The 13,333-nt window shown below is 38.4% G+C and overlaps 1 protein-coding gene across 1 annotated transcript in view; it reads right to left on the bottom strand.

Annotated features, from left to right (window-relative positions):
• Window positions 1-1,092: 1,092 nt before the first annotated feature.
• Window positions 1,093-13,333, bottom strand: part of LOC126234756 (protein quiver-like) — a 62,996-nt gene continuing 50,755 nt past the window's right edge. The window contains exon 3 of the mRNA XM_049943505.1: window positions 1,093-1,439. Coding sequence (XP_049799462.1) covers window positions 1,306-1,439 — 134 coding nt within the window. The 3' untranslated portion in view covers window positions 1,093-1,305. The remainder of the gene's footprint in view (window positions 1,440-13,333) is intronic.

Below are 13,333 nucleotides of genomic sequence, written 5' to 3'. Positions count from 1 at the left end.
TTACACATTTCATATTACACAAATATGCACTAGTGTGTAGGTATAATTAGTGAAAGGTAACCTTGAGGAATTTTTATAAAACGCCGAACAAATTTCTTCGTAACAAAACAGGGAATACCAAGGATTTCTTAAATCGAAGCAGCCAATAATCCAATGAACCACAGAAAGTCTGTCAGTAGAATGAAACATGTGACAGCCTCACAGTGTCTAAAGCAAAAGAGAAGCTTAGGAGTCTCATAAAAATCAAACTAGGTCCTTATCTTTCTCCTCCAGTTTAGTATACACTGTCAACAAGTAGCTAATACTATTTTGGTCTGTCAAACTTCACTGTCACAGTTGCCTTGTTATGTGACTATTATCACATCAGACCCAGTTATATTTGGCAAGAAACCGAATCTGTATTATCTGTGAGCAAGAACTATTTAAAACTTGATCAAAGATACATCACAGCTATACATTTGACAAAAGGAAGTGGTTAATTTTCGACGGCAGCTGAAGAGTCCCATTGTGATAACACTGAATAAATTTCAGTTGCAGGATTCCATTGCGTAAATATCGAGATGACATGTCAGTGAGTTTTCAGTGACCAATTATTTATAGTTTTAAAATAACTCCATAGTTTCGTGTATTGCAGGTTCAAATTGATACGTTACTGGTTTTGGCCATAAAAAAAATCTTCACATCTGAGAACATGTGTAACTTGGGGAATTCAGATTTTAAAATGACTATTCATCCACTAAATTAGGCAAATATAAATTAAAAATTACGACCTAGATGACACATCAAATTTATTGTTTTGTCTGTGATTACTGTCAGACATTAAGAATTTCTTGAACTGTAATACCATTTAGTACTTACACAAGCCCCAGACAGTTATTGATTTATTGAAATGAATTCTATTCAAACAAGACTGGCCATTTTCTACACATGTCAAAAATTGTAAAAATCATCGGTATGAGTGTCTTTCCAGAATAGTTTTCTTCCTCAGGTGTTATAATAAGAAACAAATGTGCTAGCATTAATCTTTAATCTGCAGCTGATACTGACGATGACCAGTTAAAAGTCGCAACTGTATGTGGAATTAAGTCAAGGTGCAGCTGAAGCTGTTGTTTATTTAGCATACATGAAATTTATTAAAATATTGCGTCACATCCCACAGTATGTTTCAGTTTAGCAAGCATACGTGTGTCGATATCGAAGGTAAGAGAATTGATGTTGTGTTAGCAATTGAATAAGAAGCTTAACTTCAGATTACATCAGCATCCTTTTTTCCTTACACAGTAATGTGAGGTATCAGTGAGGTGTCTAGATCTTGGAACCATTGCAGCCATCAGGTCTGCATACAGTGCTTATGAAGACGACCTGCCCTGCACCTTGCGGCACACAGCCCTCCAGAGTGGATTCGCCTTCGCTGCCTGTGCAAGAGCGCTGTATGCCATCTGGAACCAACACAAACACAAGGGCATTAGAATGGTTCATTACGCAACCCTTTCTCCCCATGTGACAGGTTAGATATAGCCCTCGGGAGTGGAGGCGCTGTTGTTGTGTCTGCAAGACCATTGTGTGCCATCTGAACCAGCACAAACACAAGAGCATCAAAAAGATTCATTAAACAACCTTTCATGTCTTGTGCTATGTGAGACACAATCTGTCAGAGCGGAAGTGTTACCCTGTTTGTAGGACTGCTGTGTGGCATCTGAAACCAACACAAATACACACACTAATACTACAATAATAATTAATTGGGGATGCGTCCTCCTTTTTGTAAGTACACAAATTATTGTTTTGTTTTATCATCCAAACAAGTTTCATCACAGTTGTGTCATCCTCAGTGTCTTTTTTTATTATTTTCATTTTATCCTACATTTTGTGTGTTCTGCGGCTGCCAACCAAAATCAGCCACAGGTTTAGATCAGTACACTATGAGGGATGTTTGAAAATCATTTACAATGAATTTTTTATTATCCAATCTTTAAAATGTATGTGCTGGTAAAATTCGTGGTATGTGTCCGTTTTTCATCAGCATAACAGGACGCAGTACTTATAACCAAGCAAAAGAAAACGTGCAGCTCAACAGCACGAAAACACATTTGGTACGTAAAAACAAACTTGTCGCTACCAAGGATTTGCAAAATACTATAATGGTAAAGTAAAAAACGGACATTCGCTACGAATTTTACGAGAACATACATTTTAAAGGTAGGATAACAAACAAAAAATTCACTGCTGACGATTTTCAAACATCCCTCGTGTTTGCAGATGACATGGTGTTCTGATGTAGACCTGCGTCCGATTTAGGTTGGCAACCACGGGACACACACAATGTAAAATAAAAGGATAATAGTAAAATAACACTGAGGATGCCACTACTATGGTTAAAGATGTTTGAGTGATTAAATAGAACAACAATTTGTGTACTTGCGAAAATGCGGACCCTTTTCTAATTCGTTATTGTTTTTCTGCATGCACTGGAACCGAGCTCAGAACTTCAATATGGTACTAACACAAGAGCATTACAAAGATTCGTTACACAAATCATCCAGATCCCTAACTGTAAAATACATTCGAAATCTTTCCATCAGCAATACAAAATGGGAGCCAAGCATAGTTGTTTCATCAGCCCCCTCGCGCATTCCATACCCTTTACCAAGAAACCTGCAAGTGACCCCCTCTCCCATACAATCAAATGTTCACCAATATTTATCCATCATATCATCTCTACCTCTTCTCTCCCTATTCTACACCTCATCAGGATTTCTCATTTTTTTTCCCTCATTTCCCTTCATATCGCGACTCTGTTGACACCCCAGTCCCCTAACATCCACCGAACACACACGCAACTGTGCGTTGTTCACTGGTTTTCGAGTGGTTTTCCCACGTAAAGTCCACGTCTCATTTCCATAAGTGAAAACTGTTAACATACATACATAGCAAATTCTAGTTCCAGAAACATGAGAAGTGTAGTTTTTTGCTCTGCGTACTTTTGGAGTGCCGGCCGAAGTGGCCGTGCGGTTAAAGGCGCTGCAGTCTGGAACCGCGAGACCGCTACGGTCGCAGGTTCGAATCCTGCCTCGGGCATGGATGTTTGTGATGTCCTTAGGTTAGTTAGGCTTAACTAGTTCTAAGTTCTAGGGGACTAATGACCTCAGCAGTTGAGTCCCATAGTGCTCAGAGCCATTTGAACCAACCGTACTTTGGAAAAAGTACTACACATCATTTGAAAAGCTCTGTTATTTTCTTTCCCTTCCATTTAGCCATCGTGTTCAAATGGCCTAAATAAAGTCAGAAACAGTTCCTTGAACGTACTGTTAATTTGTACAAGTTTTCTTTGAACGTTAGGAAGACATTAACTTTGTCTTATTCTAACTGATTTTTCGAACAGGTTCTCTTGAGATCTTACACTTGCCATTGAAGTTTATCTGCACTACAATAAACAATTAAATTTCCTCTGCAAAATGATTGATATAGGACACCTTATGCAAAGTGTGGCATTATACATTGAACGTTTGCGTCTGAGGTGGGCGTGTCCCACAGCCTCTGAAGCAGCGAGGGGAGGCTGCCGATGCATGTGGCTCTGTCAGAGTGGCTTACCGCCAGAAGTCGAGTGTCATGGGTTTGGAGACTTACCGCCACGTAATATGGCGGCCGGGCTACTGAAATTTTAATACAGATACATGTTGTGGACATCAACCAATTTCCAGAGATGGACAATGCGACATATTAAAAAACATGACGCCCAGTTCATTTCAGTACACATCTATGTAGGTCACATACAAATCACTTAAGACACTTGAAGTTGAACGAATAAGCCACATGCAAATCGTTAGAAATTATCAACAGTTTACTAAAAAAATGGTGCAGCAGTGATCATCATGTCAACTTAAGAAGGCCTTCAAGACAAATCAAGAATTAAACTTCCATTTGGCAGTAAAGAAATACCAGGGCCCTTCAGTAAGTAATGCAGCATTTTTTTTTTTTCTGAAAGCTGGTTGATCTTATTCAGTAGTCCATTACTCCAAATTAATTCCCGGACTCCATCATACCATATTATGCTCCATTCGTTTGGCTAGAAAACACTATTTTTAACATAATCTCCGACCAAAACCTGGCATTAGGCCATCTTACTGGCAGGACCTGCGGGTCTGCATGGTACCGCTTTACTGCTAGACGTCGGAGCCAACCTCTTGTCGCCTCAACAATCTCCCCATCACCCACGCACTGCTCCCGCAGAGTGCATCCTTCATTGGGCAAAACAGTTGAAAGTCGAAAGATGCGAGATCTTGGCTGTAGGTTAGACAAGGAAGAACAGTACGGTGAAGTTTCGCGAACTCCTGTAGAGTGCGCAGACTTGTCTGAGGCCTTACATTGTCATAGAGAAGGAGAACCTCGTTTGCATTTTTGCGACGAACGTTTCAACATTGCAGGAGTCACAGCTGTGTGTGGCCAGCCGGCGCGCGGGAGAACGGACACGTTTGCGCGACCTTGTTGCGATGATGACATGCGCCTCGCCCAACGACTCATCGTGCTTTTGTTCACCACCACGTCTTTGTAGACATTCCGCAATCGCCTATGTATATCTGCGATGCTCTCGTTTTCCGCCAAAAGAAACTCAAATGACAGCTCTCCGCTTGGAAAGCATCTCCGTTACAGACGCCATTTTGAAGGCTATGTATAATGAAGCCTCCTATCGGACTTCATGAAACAACTGGGAATATTATACGATCTCCCGTAACAAATTTCACATTTTTTCAACCGAAATTGGCCGAGAAAAAGAGTGTTGCATTACTTACCAAGCGCCGTCGTAATTCAACGAGAACTGACAATTCTATAGAAACTCAGTATGAAATGAAGCTGATTCAATACGCAAGTCACCTAGACATAGCAGAAAGTACACTTTTAGGAACAACAATCATAGAATTTGTAATGCATTAATTCCAGTCGATTAATATGTTCCGTATCAAAATCGGCCGTAATTGAAATTGTGCTGTGTCTGTTACAAATCTCATTAGACCAAAGGAAAGAGCAGTTAATTTTACAAAAGAATGGAGTGCCCTTTTACTTTTAATTTCTGAGTTTAAGGAACTGTTAATTATTTAATGAAAGTATGTATCTTTTTGTTAAATATTAGTAAACTATTAATCGTGTAAGCTCCTGCATCAGGTTATTTTAATAAGTTCGAGACAGCCACACTCGGGTGTGGCATTTATTTTGAGGTTTAACTAATAATTTATTTCGAGCTTCAGCACTCTTAGACATGCAATATTACAGCAGTGCCTGCAGTTTTTGGGGTTTTCCACGTAGTCTACGAACTTTAACATTTATTAAAGGTACTGTGTGCTGAACTACTTCAATAGTGAGGAAACAGAGGCAATTTAAGCTTACGTTATACATCATGAATTGATACAAACTGGCGTAAGAACCTTTTTCTTCAAATAAAATTCAGTGACATTAACATAAATAGTTTCGTCTCTGCTACGGCGATCTACAGCCATCACTAATCTAGCGCTATATTATGTACTTATATCTACTGTGACGGGAAAAAAATCGCAACACTAAGAAGTAGACTTAAACGAATGTTGATAGGCGTACTTCTGAATGATGACGTATATTCAGATTTCACGCCAGTCGCATTAGAGTAGCGCTAGTATCGTGATACTGCAGTAATACTTGGTAGTAATATAGCCATCGTGCATGACCGCTGGCAGTGGTGGTCAAGAGACTATACGATTGCAAGAAGATCGGACTCTGGTGGACCACGTGGCACTACGGACAGGGTGCATGGGGGCTTATTTATAATGTAATGAAAATAATTTTAATTTTCAGTTTTAGTAGCTGTATGTCCGATTACGAAGTCTCGTAAACGGTTGGCCCTGACTCGTATTATTACGCAATCTGACTGCATTGAACAATAACAAAGAATGAAATGGAAATTTTCATTAACACAATTAATTAATTAAGTCCCCAGCAACTATAAAAACCTACGAAACCAAAGCACAAGTGTAACTGTTCTGTGTGTGGAAGTATGACTCAACGTACGCATCTGGCACGGTTCTTCTTCAATAACACAAGAAATTTTAAATATCATTTATACTGAATTAATTAAAGAAAATAAAAATACCATAATTACTCAAGAAAACCAGAATTACACTCTAATACAAGAACACAAGCCAGATGCTTTGTTGACTGAACCTGTAATGACGCATTATTTAAAACATGGAAATAATGAAAAATAAATCAAGTTTCGTTACCTTCATATATTGACCAAAATCACTCTCATAATTACAATATATCTCCACACCGCCTCGCTATTACCACATCTGAACAAGAACTTTTCAGTATCACATCTCAGCAAGCACTGCCTACTAGCTCATCTCAACAAACACTCCTCACTACGACATCTCAGCACTGACTACCACGAGTTCTCCCAAAGCACTGCCCACTACGAGTTCTCAATAATCACTGCCAGTGGAGGCGGCGGAACAATGCTCTCTAGCGATCTCTGGCGCTGTGGCTCAGTGTAGCCACCTTTCATATGCCCTTCCTCCACGGCTAGAATTTGATGGTATTTTTGCCAGTATTGGTGGTGAAAATACCACCAAATTCGTCAAAAAAATACAGACAAAAATAAAAGATAATATTAATGCGTTAATATCATATAACTAGATAAAATTTTGGCTTTGCACTGACCTTTCAATAACCTAATATATAAAATACAGTAAGCAATACAAATTCTTTCATACATGTGACTTTACATAACAGTTTACACAAGTATTATGTGGTTAAACAGTTCAATCAATAGCGTCAGCAATGACGAATATGTGCAGGTAAGAGTCTCATAACTTTTCACAAACAGTAATACACAAAGAATCAGTTTCTACAAATATTCACATAAACGCTTTCCATAGCCCAAGAAACAAGTAGTTGACAGTTCCAGCAGTAGCACCCAGCAATGGTCAACAGGTGCAAAAACCAACAAATGACATTTTTTCAGTAGAAACAGTCCATCAGTGGCACCCAGTAATGTTGAATAGGTGCAGACACCAACAAGTAACACCATTTCAGTATAAGCAGTTCCATTAGTGGCACCAGCAATGTTGAGCAGGTGCACACAGCAACAGGTGACATCTTTTCAGTAGAAGCAATCCATCAGTGGCACCCAGCAATGTTAAACAGGTGCAGACACCAACAGGTGACATCTTTTCAGTAGAAACAGTCCATCAGTGGCACCCAGCAATGTTGAACAGGTGCAGACATCAATAAGTAACACCATTTCAGTAGAAGCAGTCCATCAGTGGCACCCAGTAATGTTGAATAGGTGCAGACACCAACAAGTAACACCATTTCAGTATAAGCAGTTCCATTAGTGGCACCAGCAATGTTGAGCAGGTGCTCACAGCAACAGGTGGCATCTTTTCAGTAGAAGCAGTCCATCAGTGGCACCCAGCAATGTTGAGCAGGTGCAGACAGCGACAGGTGACATCTTTTCAGTAGAAACAGTCCATCAGTGGCACCCAGCAATGTTGAGCAGGTGCAGACATCAACAAGTAACACCATTTCAGTAGAAGCAGTCCATCAGTGGTACCCAGCAATGTTGAGCAGGTACACACAGCAACAAGTCACATTTCTCAGCAGAAGCAGTTCCGTTAAATTCACTTTCACTGATCACACTGTTCATCAGAGTTTATAAGCAGAAATTAAACATGTCCTAGTGGCACCAATCATGTAGAAAAGGTACAAGTAACAGTCCATAATTTTTACGATCACTGATCACACAGTTCATCAGCAGAAATTAAACATGACTAAATGTCACACATCATGTTGAAAAGTGCAGCACCATCACTAATCAGACAGTTCAGGCATGAACAATAGTTTGAATACACATACAATGCTTTTACACTAAACATACAAATCATAACAAACACACAAATGATATCAGATAATTGTCCTATTAACTATTACAATACACAAATACCAGTAAACCTATAACATTTATGGGTGTCAGTGCAAGCCACTACCAACAAATAAAATAATATTTAGGAGATAGGTGGGTAGGATTAGGAAAGGAAAACACACAAAACACACTCACTCATCTTTCATCCACATTAAGTACTACTGTGTGATTGAATAGTGTTAACTGTGTAAATGTAACTCTGTCCAAGATTTGATGTTCATCATGTGTACCAAGTAGTAGTGGCAGCAATGTATAACAGTCAATAATAGTTAAGTCAACGTCATAGTCATCATGTCTAGACCAATGTTTGCCAAGCCAGATCAAAATGTACGGTTGCTGAACAACTGTCAGTGAGCCAAGATATGCACATGCTTCCTCTCTCAAAAAAAAAGTATATACTGCTTAGTGATTTGACAAAGTGTGTGTGTAGACAATCTTCCTTCTACTTGAGTGTTCTAGTCTGCCATCTTCATCCTCCTTGTTCCATATGGACCAACAAAACAAATATGCTCCTCACTTACTTTACCTCTTATCCACCAAAACTCCAATAATCATCAGCATAATCTCAATACTTCACTAATACCTCTTCAATACGTCGATACATATTAACCTTATCATCAATATCATTTACCTTACCTCTTGTCCACGAAAACTCCAATAATCATCACTTAATCTTAATACTTCAATAATACCTCTTCACTACGTCGATATATATAAACCTCAGCACCAATATCATTTCACTTCCATAACAACTCTTTCCTCTAGTCAGTCTCCTCGAACAAGTACAGACAAAATCCTAGTGCAACTTCAATTCATCATCCCATACAATCCGAAGACACAGTGTCTACACACAACCTCTGTGTAATCCATCTGACCCAAATTTTCTACTCATTATAAATTATAAGATACATTTTGGTTCCTTGTCCATCATTAAATAAAAGAAATGCATACATGACCTCTAACAGACTTAGTTCGAATAACTCTCAGTAATTAAGTACGAGTACGGAGTGTGAATGATCATAATATTTCACAGTGTGTACACCACTTCAAGACTTATGGCAAACAGAAGCAAACATGTGGAGTATTTCTTGTGTCAAGTGTCACTTCTTATTTCAATTACTCACGAAAAATGCAGTGTAATAACTGCCAATGGTCTAACCTAGTGTTGGTATGTCATGTCGTTACCTTCCTTCCTATTAGCATAAATTTATACAGCTTCCATAAAACCTCAGCTCATGTGACTTCTATGACTTCTATGACTTTTTTGTACTAATGTCGTTCGTCGAATTATAGCAGTTCATTTTCTTATCTTAAAAATATAAGGCACTGAGCATAAGCAAAACATGCAATAGCGAGTAAATATACCAGTAGAGAACTGAATGTCAACAAGTGGATGCAGCACAATTCCTACAACGAGGCTCTGCCAAGCGAACAATCTATAATTAATACCACAGTGTAACCTAAACTCTATGTTCGTACACAGTATATCAGCATTTCTATACACCAAATTAAAGAGTAGTTATGACAACAAAACAGAAATGTGTAAATATGCAATCCATACGCACAGCAGCAAACATGCCTTGCACAATAAACAGGTCATTAGCATCACATCGACATAAGCAAATAAATGTTCATATGTAATCTTAATAAGTAAACATGAAGGCGCAAGCAGATAAATCACAAAGTGTAACCTACATACATAACAGCACAACTAATAGGGTGACAATTATAATTTAAATAAATAAGCACAGCAGGCACATAATAAAAAAATATGACATCAGTGAAAAAGCATAGCAGCCAAGCGATGCATAATATACGCAAGTAATAACAGTGTTCATTAATAAAACATTGACAAAAATCAGCAAATGTACGCAAGCACGTCGCTTCACAAGTAAATTCATAGAACGTGAAATTTAGCGCAAAGTATGAGTTACGTAATCGCAAGCAGCAAATTACGTCTAAAGTACGTACCTAAGTGGAAATATGTTACCTGAAAAATAAACTCAATTAATAGTTACCCTTTTTTAGTTTATTACTTTTTTTTTTGAAATTACATTCTTCCTGAAATTTTCTCCATAGCAAGTCGTCTTAACGTCGGACACGCACAGAATTTACCTGAAGGTCTTAAATATTTTACACAACCGTATCCTGAAAAACACTGAACGTTAATAACATAATTTATAAAGTCACCATAGCTTTATACAGAATTTATTCGGAGAATTTAGACTGTGTATTTGATTACGGCTGTCAGTGCATTCGCACTGAGCGCTCGATCAGCTGTAGACGCGTGACGTAGGAAGTAATTGTTTGCGGTCAACGACTGCCTTGTGCGGCGCGCAGACTGACTGTTGCTTTGAGTATGTGCCGCCGCCAAAACACAGCGCGGTATCCTTGTATTCTTTGCATGTTTACATGTAGCTGTTGGTTTCTTAAAAGTATGTCATTCCACAAAAATTTTAACGTTAGATATATGATGTATTCCCTTAGAGCGTCGTGATTTAAGAGTTTCTACTTCAACAGTGTTATCATGAATGATTTTGTGAACTCTATACGGACCGTTATAAAGCAGAAAAAATTTGCGACACAAGCCTTTTCCTTTATGAGACAAACGATGAGATTTAATTAACACCTTTTGACCAACTGACAAAATTTTTAAAGGACCAGGACGTTTAGCTGATTTCTCTCTTCTTGCAGCCGCAGACGCAATATTTCGTAGAGCCAAGTTCACAACTTCAGAATGCCGCAGTTTCCGTGAAGGCGGAAAAGGAACGATTTCAGAAATGCGATTTGTTGGTACTTTATTTTTTAATATCAATAGAGGCGGTAAAGAAGTTGAATCATTAGGAAGTTCATTCATAATGTTTTGAAAAATATGAAGATACTGATCCCAAGTTCTGTGATTCTGATGACAATAAAGACGGCACAATTTATTGATTTCCTTCATCCATCTTTCTGAAGCGTTAGATTGAGGGTGAAAAAGTGAAATAAAAATTGGTTTAATCTTACGACGCCGTAGAGTACGAAGCCAAATTTTAGAGCGAAACTGTGATCCATTATCTGATATAACCTTATCAACATGTCCCACTTCTTTAAGAAAATGTTTGATGAAAGCATTAGATACTGAACGAGCTGTTGCTTTGCGTAATGGTGTAAAACACACATATTTTGATGTCAATTCCACTGCTACAAAAATGTACGCAAAACCATTAGTAGATCGAACCACTGGACCGAACAAATCGACTGCAGCCATGTCCTTTAATTTCGCTGGAATGATAGGAAACAACGGTGCTCTGTGAGAAAGAGTTGGCGGCTTAGCCTTCTGACATAATTTGCATTTAGCAAGAACAAATCGAATACGTTTTTCCATATTACTGAAGTAACAATTTTCTCGTAATTTATGAAAGCATTTTCTGGGACCAAAGTGCGCATAACTGAAATGCGTAAATGAGGTGTGGCCAAATCGTCCAATTTAACAAAGCGTCTAAGAAAATTACAGACACCAAGGAAACTACGAACATCACGTTTTGTGAAAGGAACAGCATAATTACGAATAGCATCTAGTTTCTCTGTATCAGGAAGAATACCTTCTGTATAAATAATGTGACGGAGAAATTTCACCTGAGAACGACCAAATTCATATTTTTCCAAGTTCACTGTAATGCCAACTCTTGCAAAAAGACGTAATAATGAATCCAAAATTTTGTTGTGTTCACTCCAAGAACGTTTAGCAATAAGAATATCGTCAACACATGAAGTAATATTGTCCCGAAGATAAACAGGTAAAATTTCGTTTAAACTACGAATGAATGCTGCAGAGAAATATAGTAAGTCCAAACGGTAATTTCCAAAGTCACTTTTGGGTAAAATCGTCATATCCGGTTAATCTTTATCTACTATCTAGATAGATGGATAGTAGAAGAGTTATTTTTATAGATGCAAAGAATAGTAAAAGAGTAGGCAGCGGTGCAGAAAACTAAAAGGGAAATAGCACCACTACGGCTCGGGGCCCTGTGATCGCTACTGCACATATTCACTTAGTGTAGTGAATCCCCTGAGGACTTTAATAGCTGCACATAAATTTCAGTTTGTGACTCAGTGGCAAATCTGGCGGAAGTGCGCACGTAAATCGATCCAACCATGAACATGGACGTATGTCATTCCTAGAATTGCGAAAGATCTTAAATTTCCGAACAGTCAAGAAGTGTTTACAGTCAAAGCTTCCGCCTCGCGGCGACAAAGACCTACCGCGTCTGTCCCAGTCCCACTGTCGATTATTCTCAAGTTCCCGCGCCTGGCGCTCTCTTGTTACATCCCGTAAATGAAACAAATTACTTTCTTCAAAGCCCTCTGCTATCTGTGATACTAAAATTCGTCTGCTGTCTTTTCCTACGATTTCGCCTTCAATTTGTTTGACTTGCTTTTTTAATGCCTCAAATTCCCTTTTAACGCGTTCATTAAATTTTCCCTGATTGTCAACATGTTTATTTATGTTCTGGTACTCTTCGGTTTCTGCAAATGGCAATGGTGCTGTATCATCTGAATCTCTGTCCCCATGTAAACTAAGATTTGTCAATTGATCTGAAATCTCCTCAACTCTTTCCGATAAATCACCTATTTGTTCTTTCTGTCTATTTACGTCTTCCGTAAGTGTCGCGACTCGGGTTTCAGTATTAACACATTTGGTAGTTAACTGTTCATATTGTTGTGTTAGATTATTTATTCTGTCATTTGGTACGGATTCCTCGATTCTCTCAAATATTTCTTCCTTATCGTGTGCACGTTGTAAATTTAACTCTGAAAATTTCTGTACTATCACGCGATCTCTCTCCTCCTGTGCTCTATCCTGTTCACTTTGTCTAATCTCTACTGCAATTAATCTATTATTGTGAGCATTCAAAATCGGTTGTACTTCTTCTCTGATTTCTTTCTTTAATTCATCTTTCATATTTTTGAAACACGTGCCTATTCGTGAATCTAACCGTGTTTCCATTGTTTCCATCTCTGTTTTAATTTCAGATCGTAACTGTGATCCCATTGTTTCCCTATCTGTTTTCAATTCAGATCGTAACTGTGATCCCAAATTTAATATTGCACCCAACAACTGCTCCATAATAGCCGGTTCGAAATTCTTTTCGCCCCTAACATTTCCCGCAAAACCAGTTTCCTTCGTCATAGCTGTAAAGCTATCTGTGTTCGATACTATTCCAGAATCTTCTATCGTTAATCTCGTATTCTCTAAATTTTCTGATTGAGAAAAATTTTGAAAGGGTTCTGGACTATTTTCCCTGCTTATTAAATTGTTTTCAACTTCATTATTTATCGTACTGTTGTCCTGTGTTGGCGAGTTCGCCATGTCAACAATTTCGTCATTCTGACTATCCA

The sequence above is a fragment of the Schistocerca nitens genome, chromosome 2, assembly GCF_023898315.1.
Source record: "Schistocerca nitens isolate TAMUIC-IGC-003100 chromosome 2, iqSchNite1.1, whole genome shotgun sequence".
NCBI classification, from domain to species: Eukaryota; Metazoa; Arthropoda; class Insecta; order Orthoptera; family Acrididae; genus Schistocerca; species Schistocerca nitens.
Note: the sequence above shows the minus strand (reverse complement) of the source record. Positions and strands in the feature narration are given on the sequence as shown.